The following is a 12,602-nucleotide window of genomic DNA, read 5'->3' as shown; positions in this document are numbered from 1 at the left end:
GGCTCCCGGAGTGTTTGAGGAGCGCGGAGGGAGAGAAGCGGTGCCCCTGGAGCCGAGCCCGGGCTGCGGTGGAGGCGAGAGGGGCTCCCAGAGTCAGGCCCCAACCACCACCATCACCCAGCAACAGCCCATTATGTAATTGCAAATGTATACATACCATTAAAGCATTTAATGTTTTTAAATAATGTATTTAATGTATTTTCAAATTATTACAAATTAATTTTTGAATCTATTTCACTAGTTATTTTTTAAATTTCCAAATACATGTTACTATAGTATTGCAACTTTTTTTTATGGAAGGGGCCCCTGAAATTGCTTTGCCCCAGGCCCCCTGAATTCTCTGGGCAACCCTGCCCAGAGTGTGTGAGGAGCTGGGAAGGGAGGGAAGTGGGGTCCACTGGAGCCGAGCCCGGGCTGCGGCGGTGGCGAGAGGGGCTCCCGGAGTGTGTGAAGAGGTGAGCGGCCGGCTGGGCTCGTCGGTGCAGAGCAGGTAGCCCCGCAGCCGGAGATCCTCGCCTTCCCGCCCGCCGGGGCTGGGCCAGGGTGCGGTGAGGCTGAAGAGCAGCAGGTCCGGGGAGCTCTCCAGGTCCTCGGCTGCCAGCATGTCAGGGGTGAGGGCGGTGAGCACAAACTGATCCACCTTGGCCACCAGCAGCGCCACAAAGCCCATGGAGGGGCTGAGTTCTCCGTGCCGCCCTGCAGACGCACTGCCACCTGGAAGTACTCCCACTCCGTGCCGCCCAGCAGCTCCACCCGCATGGGGACAGAGTCACGGCTGGGCCAGGGCTTGGCCGCCGTGTGCTGGTAGCGGATCCCACGTTTGGGGGGGGGAGCCCAGTGCTGGGGTGGCAGGAGGTGCAGGGGGGGGAACGAGAGAGCCCAGTGCTGGGGCGGCAGGGGGTGTGAGTGGGGGGGGGGCACTGGTGGGCAGCCAAAAATGTTTTTGCTTGGGGCATTAAAAAACCTAGAGCCGGCCCTGTTCACTGTGCCAGGTCCTGTACAAACACCGCGCCTCTACTCTCTTCCCCGCAGAGCTAAATCTACTTCGATACAAGGCAGAAGGAGCGCCAGAGAGGAGGGAGAGGCGGCGCCTTGCGGCTCGGGGACGGTATGATGAAGCTCACACAGTCCGCAGGGCACAGTTTGATGCTGCCCAGTGCAAGCTGCCCCCCGTAGGCAAGGCGCTCATGGCCGGCCGTGGGTGGGCGGGATCGCACCTGCAGGATGTCCCGGGGGGGCTGTGAACGGGAGAGGCGTTAGCCCGCTGCCCAAGGGAGCGCGGTGACGGCTCCAGCCCCCTGCCCAGGCTGGCCGTAGGCTCGGGCGGACCCCCGTCCACAGGCCAATCACAGCCTCTCAGGGGCCGCAGCCGCGTGTAAGCGCACCCCGAGCCCAGGTCGGGCGCGGCTCGCCAAGGGGCCGGGCTTTGAGGCCGGGGCGGGGCCGGCACTGGAGAGGCGGGTCTGCCGTTATAAAGCGCCGGTCCCCACCAGCGCCGCTCTGCCCGCCGCATCGCCGCTCAGCCATCTGCCAGCACCATGGCCCTGTCCAGCGACCCCGCCTTCAGGAAGCTCGCCGAGTGGTACAAGGCGAACGGCGCCAAGCTCGTCCTGAGGCAACTCTTCGAGGCCGACAAGGACCGCTTCGCGACGTTCAGGTGAGCCCGCGGGCGCGCCCAGCGGCACCGCCCCGGCCCAGTCCCCTCCCGGGGCCGCGGGTGCTGCAGGGACCTTCCCAGCTCCCAGGGCTGCAGGCGGCGGGGCCTGGCCCGGGCCGCGCAGCGCCGCTAGGGGCCCGCTCGCTCAGGGCCGCGGGGAGGCTTTGCGGAAGCCCTTCCCCGGGCTCTGCCACCTGCCCGAGTAGGGCCGCAAGAGAGCGAAAGCCGCCCCGGGGCGCCGTCTCCTCACCGGCTGACCCGGGTTGGCCCCAATGGCCCGTTCCCCCGCGTGCCCGGGGAGTGCAGCGCGGAGGGGCCGGGGGAGTCTCCCCCCCCCCCCCCGGGCTGGTGGTGCTCTCTGGGCGCTGCTCCTGCAGAGCCCCCTGGCTCGGCGAGCTGCCCGCCTGCCCTTGACTCATCCTTGCGGCACGGTACGTGCTGGGAAGCACGGCGCGGGCTGCGGCGGGGAGAGTGGCATTGTGGGTCCGTCGTGTCTCGGCCTCTCGCAGCAGCGTGCTTAGTCACGGTGAGCCCCGCGACAAGAGGGCGCTGAGCGGCCCCCGGAGCCAGCAGGGTGCCCCGGCTGTCCCTGAGCAAAGCCTAGCACTGCCCCCAGCGCCTTTGCTCCCCACATGGTTACTCAAAGCACATTGCAACAGCGACAAGGGATTGTGACACAGGAAGGGGAAGCACAAGGTTCGGCACAGACCGTGTTTAACGCTGCTCAGCCTCTCTGTCGAATGGAGCCAAGATTACCCCTGGCTAGCAGGAGTGATTAGAATTCATTAACCTAAACATGTGCTAAATAGTTATTATTGGGCTTATTCAGATGGCTGTAGATCACGGTGTAGATATAGATACCCTAAGCTTTTGCCTTCTGGTGTACAGATAATTCTCTGTCTGGCATCACTTGGGTGGGAGATGGATGCAACTGTTGGCATCATCTTAGAAAAGGGCCTTCACACTTTATGAACTGCCTAAATATTTTAAAGAGTACATTAAAGACCAAGATTTATATTTCTCCACATTAGTGTCTAAGCTTTCTTGCATGCCTACTTCCTCTATACTGATGAAAGAATATTTTTAAATCCTCATTTTTGTGTAATGGTTGTCGTATGATCCTAGTAACAAGGTTGTGGCACCTTGTACTCTAAAGTCTGTAAGTTTTTAAAACAAATATTTCAGTTTCTTTGTAGCAGAGAAATCAAATTCTGGCTTGCAAGGTTTCCCTGTCTCTCATACAGTATTAAGGAGTGAATTTGATAGCTTCTTTTTTTGGAGAGGAGGGCAGGGATGTCTATAGGTGTGACTAATTAAGATAAAGTTGAGATGAGATTATCAATAAAATGTACATCCTCTTAAAGTCTAGAACACCTATTATTTCACTCTTACTTTGCATGCCTAATATTGACAGACATTCTGTGTTATCCTATTTGTTACATTCATCAATGGATAATACTCCTCCTTTGCCACACAACTGCCTGAGGAAAGGTCACATTTGCCAATTAGTTTGGCGTACTTCATAGTTGGAGGCAAGAGCGAACACTTCCCACAATGTCCCATGAATTTGAACTCTTCAATAAAAAATGCATAAACCTTCTGACAAATGCTGGGAGCAGTTAATCCATCACCTGGATTATAGTTGACTGCTCCTTGAAATTCAATCTCTAGTTCTGGCACGCTGACTGAAGAAGCAGATTCCAGACGTATGGGTTGTCCACTAAGAATATCTGACCATCAGCTGTGGAGGGTTCAGCACCAAAACTGCTGGCATCAACGTAACCCCAGCAAATCCTAAATCCATAGCGATCGCAAGCTTTTCAGAAGCAAATAGCCAGTGCAGCATATGCAGTGCTGGTATGTGCTCATAACCGCTTGTCCCACTCAGGAAAAACCACTACATTCTGCACCAGCTGAAGTTTGAGTGCTTATCAAAGATAGCCCTAAGTAGAGTGCGTTGTTGTAATATCGCTTGGCAGTTACAAAGACATAAATGACTGTAGTAAGGTCTACATCAGAAAGGAACAGAGAGCCTCCAGGCTAACAGTGTGTGCGCGTGTGTGTGTGTGGGGAAGCATTACATATCACTTGGGAATTTGAGCAGTGATGGATTCAAAGTTGCAAATGGCTTCTTAATATTTAACATTGTAGGGGGAGACCAATATTCTGTATGGTACCACGGTAATGGCTTTACAGGAAACTGTTACATCACTTAAGTGTGGATGTGGCTTACATGACAAGTCCATTGTTTTCACATGGGTAGCACCATCTAATAGATGCCGCATTGCAGAATGTGCACTGTAGCAGAACATTATCGATCTATGGGTTTTTTGGGTTTCTTCTGACGAAGTGGGTATTCACCCACGAAAGCTTATGCTCCAATACATCTGTTAGTCTATAAGGTGCCACAGGACTCTTTGTTACTTCTAAAGTCACACTCTTCTTAAGCAGCAAGAGTTGAAAATAAAATTACATTGTACCCCTTCATACTCCAGATGAGGTGTGGGTGGTAGTTAGATTTGTTGTGGTAGCCCACAGCAGCTACAATGATCAGATCATCTCTCTTATAGAAGATAAGTTGGGAAGTTCCCCTTCATTCGTCTGAACATAGGACGCATGGAGTCCAAGTTTCAAAAATGTGAAGTTAAGATAAAATTTATCATACATCAAATAGATTATAGCAACAGAGTCTAACTTCCTTGTGCTTAATTGTAGTCTGGGATTGTTCTTAGAATTCCTCAAAATTAGGAAAAAGCTATTAATATACTAAAGGGCATGATATTTCGTTAGTAAAGTAGGTTCAAACTTCAGGTGCATTAAGGGATTTAGTATCAATTTTAAAATGTGACAAATGTATAAAATGTAGCTTCTTAAAGAGCTTGTCTCAACGGGTGTTATACTGCTTTAGCTCAATCTGTTTAGAACTGTACAACCCCTGATATGGATGTAGTTAAATGATTAAAAGGTGCCTATACAAGTATAGCAAGCTTTATCAGTATAAAGGTGCTTATAGCAAGCTATATTGGTATAAGCACCTTTATACCAGTATAACTGCAGCCACACTAGGGGTTGTATATCTAAAAGTGTAGAGGGAAAAACTATCCAGAGATTCCAGTTGGAAGGAGCAGCTGTAGCAGCCGCCAAAGCAGGGACTTTTCAGACATGCAGAGAACTTCCTACAGTTTTGACTGGACTCTCTGCCCTGCACTGACTGGCTGCTTTTTTGACCCTTCTCCCTCACAGTTGCATCACCTCCGCTTCACCCACACATGCCCTTCTTACTCTGTTCTCCCCTTGCCTGTCTTCCTCTCCCCACTTCCCTTCAATATTTCCTCTCCTTTTAGCTGATCCACTCCAACTTCCCCCCCCACCAAAATAAAATGTGAAACTAATGACTCTTGCTGCCATCACATTGTTCACTCTGCTTGTTATATACCCTTCCCCAACTCTGTCTTGTCAATTTAGATTATAAGCTCTTTGAGGGCAGGATCTGTCTATTATTGTGTTTATACAGTGCCTAGCAAATGGGGTCCCATTCTTTGGCCCTTGGAATAGATGCAGTTACTTTTAGTGCCTAAGTAACACTTCCTAATCAAAATAGTCCACAGTAACAAAAAAAACCTCTGGTGACTGGGCCCAAGAGTAAAAGCATACTTAACCTGAGGAAACTGGAAACCTAGACACAGCGTTAGGAAAGTATATAAGATGTGGTAGAACAGGCTGATCACACTAGTATGCTGTATTTGAAGTGGAAAAAGAATTGTACTAGTCTTACTATTTGCTTTTCTGATGCCTGCCTGTTGTTCTCTTTGATGGTACCCTAAACCTTTTTGCCAAAATATCTTCCTCTCCCCATTTAAATCTGTCCAGTAATCTTAGTTCTGCTAGGATTTTGGGGGGGGGGGAGGGAGGAGAAGAAACAAAAAAACGAAATTAATGGACCCAGATGTACATGCTTAATTGAGTTACTGATGTTACAATAATAACCCTAGTCCTTCGTCTCCCCATCTTGATCCACCCTCCCTATTTGTGGCCCTTGCTTGTTGTGTCACATCAAATTTGGGCTAGGGGCTATTGCTCTTGTTAAATTCCTAGCACAGCTGTCAAGTATCAGAGGGGTAGCCGTGTTAGTCTGAATCTGTAAAAAGCAACAGAGGGTCCTGTGGCACCTTTGAGACTAACAGAAGTATTGGGAGCATAAGCTTTCGTGGGTAAGAACCTCACTTCTTCAGATGCAAGCACAGCTGTGCACTCCAAAATAGTGTGTAAATTGTGTTCAGATACTGGGGAAGGAAAGCTTGCTGCAGAAAGACAAAGGAGATAATCATGAACTCAGGATCAGAATCAAGGTTGAGGTGTTGAGTACCTGCAGCTTCTATTGACTTCAGTGGGACTTGTGGGTGCACAGCACCTGGAGCAAAAGAAAAATAGGATAGCCTAGGGGGGCAAGATTCCTTGGGCAGAGACTGTTTGCTATAGCGTTGGAATGAACTATAGGAAACTGTTTTGAGTTTCTCCTCCAGAGGAGAAGTGTGCTGTGAAAGTAGTCCTCAGTGCAAAGAAAATTAAGATGTGTATATGACTGGAGGATTCTGTTGCTTTGAGCGGTATGGAATAATTAGAGCTTCAGATGGGGTGCCCGTAGGGGGTGAGAGGGGATGCTTAGACTGTCTCCCACCCATTTTCCAATCACACAGGGAGGATGCCTTGTCCGCGCTAGCGGCACATAAACTAAGGATCTCTCCCTACACTACTATAGCGAGGGGCTAATTAAGTAGACCATCTTCCAAGAAGTCTCATGCATGGCAATACATGATTTGTTTTGATGTTACTTCTAATAAACACATCTTCATGTTGCAGCCTTCAACAGATCTAAGGCTGAAAATGCTGATCTTCTGAGATTTAGACTATGTTCTTCAAACAAGGATTAGTTAAATAATTTGGAGAGCTCCACTGGGACAGTGAGGATTAGATTACATAACTCACAAATGAGAATACTGAATGGAGCAGAGTGCATTTTTTTATACTTGGAGTTGTAATAGATTTTTTTTTTTTTAAGCATACTTGCTTTTGTCATACTTTCATGCTGGGATGAATATGAATACTTGACTTGATTGTTTTCATCTTGTTGCATTTAGTGAAATGACTGGCATAAATGTCAATGATTGTTTCTAACACTGTTTAATAGATTTCATTCTATTTAAACTTTTCAAGTAGAAAATGGACACTATAGTTTAACTTGTTGGAATATTATAGTCAAACTAAACTGTTTTTTAATATCTAGTAAATCGTCTTATGAAACATGTTTGGGCAAAACTGCCCTTTGGGCTATTACTAGCTTTTGTAGGTTTGGGGTTCAAATTATTTGGATAATCTCTCATTACTTGCATGCTTAAAACAATAGCTCTGTAGGAACTTGCTAATTAACAAACCATCTCTGTTGGCAGTGTGACTCTGAATACTGATCATGGGGATATCTTGGTGGATTATTCGAAGAACCTTGTTACAGAAGAGATCATGAAGATGCTGATAGACCTGGTAATTCCTTATGTTCACCCTGATCTAATAAAAGGTGAAAACAAGTTGTAGAAAAATGAGGCGCTAAATCCTTCCTGGCACATTGTGTTCTAGCACAGGACACGAAGGTCCAGATCGGGGTAGGCAACCTATGGCACGTGAGCTGATTTTTAGTGGTACTCACACTGCCCAGGTCCTGGCCATCAGTCTGGGAGGCTCTGCATTTTAATTTAATTGTAAATGAAGCTTCTTAAACATTTAAAAAACCTTATTTACTTAACATACAACAATAGTTTAGTTCTATATGATAGACTTATAGAAAGAGACCTTCTAAAAATGTTAAAATGTATTACTGGCATGCAAAACCTTAAATTAGAGTGAATAAATGAAGACTTGGCACACCATTTCTGAAAGGTTGCTGACCCCTGGTCCAGATCATTCAGGGTATTGGGAAACTAAATACTCTTGAGAGCTGGGCTGAAGTTCTTTCCCACATTCACAAGGATTTGGTAAGCATTCAGCCCATGAAGCCCCTAGGATGGTCTGCAGGTATCTTCACAGCTTTGCTTTCTGCCCCCAAGGCAGCGTGACTCTGTCAGGAGCTATTCTACCAAAGCTGCCTCGCTGGCCCCAAGCCCCACCTCAAGAGGGGTTTGGCTGTGCAGCAGAGCGACCAACATAAGACAATACTGATGAGATCTGCATTAATATAAGATGGGACTCCTCATGGAATTGAGAATGGGAAGATTATGCCATGAAAGATGGCTGTTGTCAGCTCCTTAGCTGCAGAACACTAGCAGAGGGCTATTTTGTACAATCTGGTGGGGAGTATATCTGAGAGCTGGCTCCAAGCACCACCACAGCCCTGTTTACATGCTGGCATTAACCATATAACAATTGGTCCGTTCAGATGTAACGAAATATCTGTTGGTGGAGCCAAAAATGTTTCCCCTGTCAGATGCTTTTAAAGATCAGTGCAGGTCTCTTCAGCAACAAACTTTTTTACATTATAAAAAAGGAATCAAACTAAATTAGTACAAGTGTCAAGTCCTTAATAGAATTACATCTGCAATTTAAAAGTGATGTATGAAACCTCTTTTGTTGCTTAAATAGTCATCTGAAAGCTTCAGGACTGCCATTTCTGAAAAGATTTGCCTGGATAACCTCAGTTCAGTGTGATGTCCAAATTTACCATTCTCCCTGGCTACTTAGTTAGATGAAAGACCAAGACAGTCTTGTATCTATGCTGCATTGTATTTGGAAGTACTAGCAGAAATTTGGGCCAGCAGTAAAAAAAAAATTACTTTCAATCAATTTTCTGTTTATTAAAATCGGCTATTGACTGGTGTATTGCTGATCTTGACAAGATGAAACTGAATAATTTAAAAAAGTTGAGATTGTTTTGTCAGTTTCACCTTCACCACTTTCCCCTCAGTGAAGGAACACCCTCTAACCAATCTCCTTTAAAATAGGAGAATGAACTCTTGCAGCTGTAAACTACTGGTAGCCAATATAACTTTTTTGTTGTTGTAGCCAGATTATTTTATGGAAGAAATTCTTGCCTTTCTGATGCAGTTGGGCCTACCTGGGAGGGGCTAGTTACTTCTACCCTTAAGTGAATGATATATTTTTTACCCTTCTCAGGCAAAGTCAAGAGGTGTTGAAAATGCTAGGGAGCAAATGTTCACTGGAGAGAAGATCAACTTCACTGAGGTAAGGTTATTTCTGTCTGTGGCTATGTCACCTAGGTCAGTAGCTCTCAGCCTTTCCAGACTACTGTACCTCTTTCAGGAGTCTGATTTGTCTTGCATACCCCCAAGTTACACCTCACTCATACTACTTGCTTACAAAATCAGACACAAAAATACAGAAGTGTCACAGCACACTATTACTGAAAAAAGGTTTACTTTCTCACTTTTACTATACAACTATAAAATAAATCACTTGGAATATAAATATTGTACTTGCATTTCCGTGTATATAGAGCAGTATAAACAAGTCATCGTATGAAATTTTAGTTTGCACTGACTGCACTAGTGCTTTTTATATAGCCTCTTGTAAAACTAGGCAAATAACTAGATGAGTTGATGTACCTGCTGGAAGAGCTCTGCGTACTCCCAGGGGTACACATCCCATGTTTGAGAACACTGACCTAGGTTATGCATATTTATGCTAGAGGAGTGTGGGGCTGGAAATTACTACCATATGGCTACTTGTGATGTATTGAACTATTAAATGTGGTGGTAGTATTTATTTCTTTGCTCATGTACATCACCATACACACAAGCTCTGGGGAGAAGACAAAAACAAGCAGTGATATCAATGGCAACTGAGGTGGGGTGGAGAACTGGAGACCAGCCTTACAATTTACTGGGCCCCGAGCTGCTGGAAGTGGAGGAAACTGGGCCAGAAGTTGTTTCCCACATTGGCCCGGTTCTGAAGGCATCCTGCTGGAGAAGGGAGATGGGACCAACTGATGAATTACAGAGCTGATATTTGACATGGGGCAGGGTATTGGATCCAAGGGGCCACTTCCTTTTGCTTCTGCTTAAGACCAGTCGTGGTGATGCTTGGCAAATGATACAAGAATTTTTAGTAAGAACTTCTGCTTTGTGCTGTTGAGGATACTTATCAGTGACAGTTATAAACCCATTTTTTTGGGAACTAGCCACCTATTGCATCAAGAGAACGAATACCTTCCCTTTTTTCTAGGTGTGAAAGTGATCACTGTATCCAGATTCTCCTTTATTAGAACTCACTTGCTCAAAGTTGGTGATGTGTGCTGCATAGGACTTTAGCTAGGTTGGATACAACAAATTGAGAATGGAAGAAAATCTGGGTGCTCTACAATGTAGCTCAACCAAGCAGGTTGTCTTAAATATTAAAGAATATTGAAGAGCTCAGCAGTTGTATTATGTTTTGCTTGTGAGTATTGAGTGTTTGTAGAGGTGTTTTGACATGTTCTGATAAAGCAGCATTGGAAAGGCAGTTTCCCTCCCTTTTTGTTTTAATCCCTTGCATTTAAAGGACAAAAGTAAAATAAAGCCTTAGCTGGAGATAAAATTGTTGCCTGCTTTTTTTTTTTTTTTTTTTTTTTTTTTTAAGGCAAGCAGTTAAAACTTCAGTGGCTAGAATGACTACAGACCATTATAAAAACCTAACCGTTCTTCAGAAAGCTGAAGTCTGTTTGGACCCAGAAATAGGCATTTAGCCAGTTTGTACTTGCAATTGCATATGTGCAGACCTCAAATTTCAACTGTCTGAAAATTGGGTCTTTGTGCCAATCAAACCTCTTCTTTTAATTCTGACCAGTAATCCAGAAACAATGCTTGGAAGAGTTCACTGGTTCAGAATGAAATTGCTACTTTTTTTTTTTTTTCCTTCAGAGTTTCAAAGTCAGTGCAGTCACAGTGATTGCTCATCCCTCCCGTGTGCAGTCACCCAGCCGCAGGTGGGAGCACCCTGCTTTCTAAGACTATTTTAGCTGAGCAGGGCACAGCTCTGCCCCATTCAGCTCTTGATTTTTATTAACTATCTGGGGATTGGTGTGAGGCAATGTTTGGCACGCGGCTTGCCAGGGTAAGCACCCTAGCGGGCCGGGCCAGTTTATTTATCTGCTGGCATGGCAGGTTTGGCCAGTCGCGGCCCCCACTGGCCATGGTTCGCTGTCCCGGGCCAATGGGGGCGGCGGGAAGCCACAGCCAGCACATTCCTCACCCATACTGCTTCCCGCCACCCCCATTGGCCCGGGACGGTGAACCGCAGCCAGTACGGGCCACGATCGGCCAAATCTGCTGCGTCAGCAGGTAAATAAACTGGCCCGGCCCGCTAGGGTGCTTACCCTGGCGAGCCGCATGCCAAACGTTGCCGACCCCTGGTGTGAGGGGTGGGTGGTGAGGTTCTACCTCTCTTGGTGGCTCAATCTGGCATAAAGAGTCTGGCTTATCACAAGGCTTATCACATTTTAACTACTCCTTATGAGGCTGCTCTCTTCCCTGCCTTGGAACAATATACCAGTCAAGATAACTGTTCACCAGAGAACTCTATCCTAAGCGAACATTATTTTAAAGGAGTGGACTTTGTTCCCTGCTTGGCCTCCAATACTTACTCCCTACTTCAAGGGCTGCTATGGAAAGAGGTAGTGCTACAAAAAATCACCTCTGGTGACTCTTAAGAGAGTCCAGGAACATTTGCATTTATGAGATTCCTAGCTCTCCTTTACAGTTAGCAGAGCTATATCAGAAGGTTGACCTGTAATCAGATCTGTTTAATTTACACTCTATCTGGCCAAGCAGAACATCATGTCAAATAATTTTTTAAATCAGAAGTGTCCTGATTACTTAAATATTTTTCTGTTTGATGGTATCCCTTTTAACATGTCTAAAGCAATAAAGATTCAGAATTGACTTGTAATCTAATTTAGAGAATGTTCTAAATCTAAACAAGCTGTTGACCACACTTAAGGCTGATCTATATTTTGATGCTGGAGGCATTGGCTGTCTGGTGTGCATGTATGCAAAAGTCCTATTTAGTGCACCCATGCATAGCAATGCCAGGTGTACATCCCAGATACGTTTCAACTTGGATGGTAAACTACTGTTTAATGGTCACTGCAGCAGTAATAAATCTCTTCAAATGCAGTATTTATCAATCTGAAAAGTTTTAAGATAAAAATAAGTAGAAATCAGTTCAAGTACTAATATTTGATTCCATGGTGGAGAGTGACCAGGACCGTCCTTCATCCCCAATTTAAAAACAGGGTGCATCTTCATAATGGTATAGCTCAGGAAGCTCCTGAGTCTTCTGACCCAGCAGCCACCAAAGCTTAGCTTGGATTGAGTACTGTAATTTAACCCATAAATGTTGGCAGTTCATATCTTCCTTGTTGGCTTTGCCTCACAATGCTCTTTTCATTGTAGCAAAGAACAGTGAGACGGACCAGGTGAATTATTTAACTGTAAATCCTCCATCCTAGATTACAGCAGCAACAAACTCATCACTGCAGATGGTGAAGACTCAAATTCTGGCCTCTGATATAAGCAGGGGTGTGGTGCATCTGAGATTTGGCACTACCCTAGAATTCTAACGTAGCACACAAGTATTTGGGGCCCTTCACTGATAGTTGTGGAATAGAAGAACATGCTTATCACATTTCCCTGTCACGTGGCTGCTACTTAGATATGCTTATTTATATTTTCCTTTGTATTGAAGGAGCTGTTACTGCTGCAGTCATTGAGAAACTGCTGAAGTACATAACTCCCTTGAGTTATTGAATATAACTTAGTTTTATGATCAACTCCTATCTTCAATCCTGAAGACCATAATTTCTACTGAACTCATTAGGCTTACTGCAGAAGTATGAATTGCAAATGTATTAAAATTACTTATCAAAAGATCAAGCTTTAACTATTTCAAATTCATTACCTCT

General features: G+C 45.6%; 1 protein-coding gene across 1 annotated transcript in view; it reads left to right on the top strand.

Moving 5' to 3' along the window:
• The first annotated feature begins 1,474 nt into the window (after positions 1–1,474).
• The window catches only part of GPI (glucose-6-phosphate isomerase), a 29,966-nt gene continuing 18,838 nt past the window's right edge, over positions 1,475–12,602 (top strand). Inside the window, exons 1-3 of the mRNA XM_054048760.1 lie at positions 1,475–1,657; positions 7,105–7,195; positions 8,819–8,887. Of these exons, the coding sequence (XP_053904735.1) occupies positions 1,539–1,657; positions 7,105–7,195; positions 8,819–8,887 (279 nt within the window). The 5' untranslated portion in view covers positions 1,475–1,538. The remainder of the gene's footprint in view (positions 1,658–7,104; positions 7,196–8,818; positions 8,888–12,602) is intronic.

This window comes from Malaclemys terrapin, chromosome 14 (assembly GCF_027887155.1).
Source record: "Malaclemys terrapin pileata isolate rMalTer1 chromosome 14, rMalTer1.hap1, whole genome shotgun sequence".
Lineage (NCBI taxonomy): Eukaryota > Metazoa > Chordata > Testudines > Emydidae > Malaclemys > Malaclemys terrapin.
This window is presented reverse-complemented; position numbering and strand designations above follow the sequence as displayed.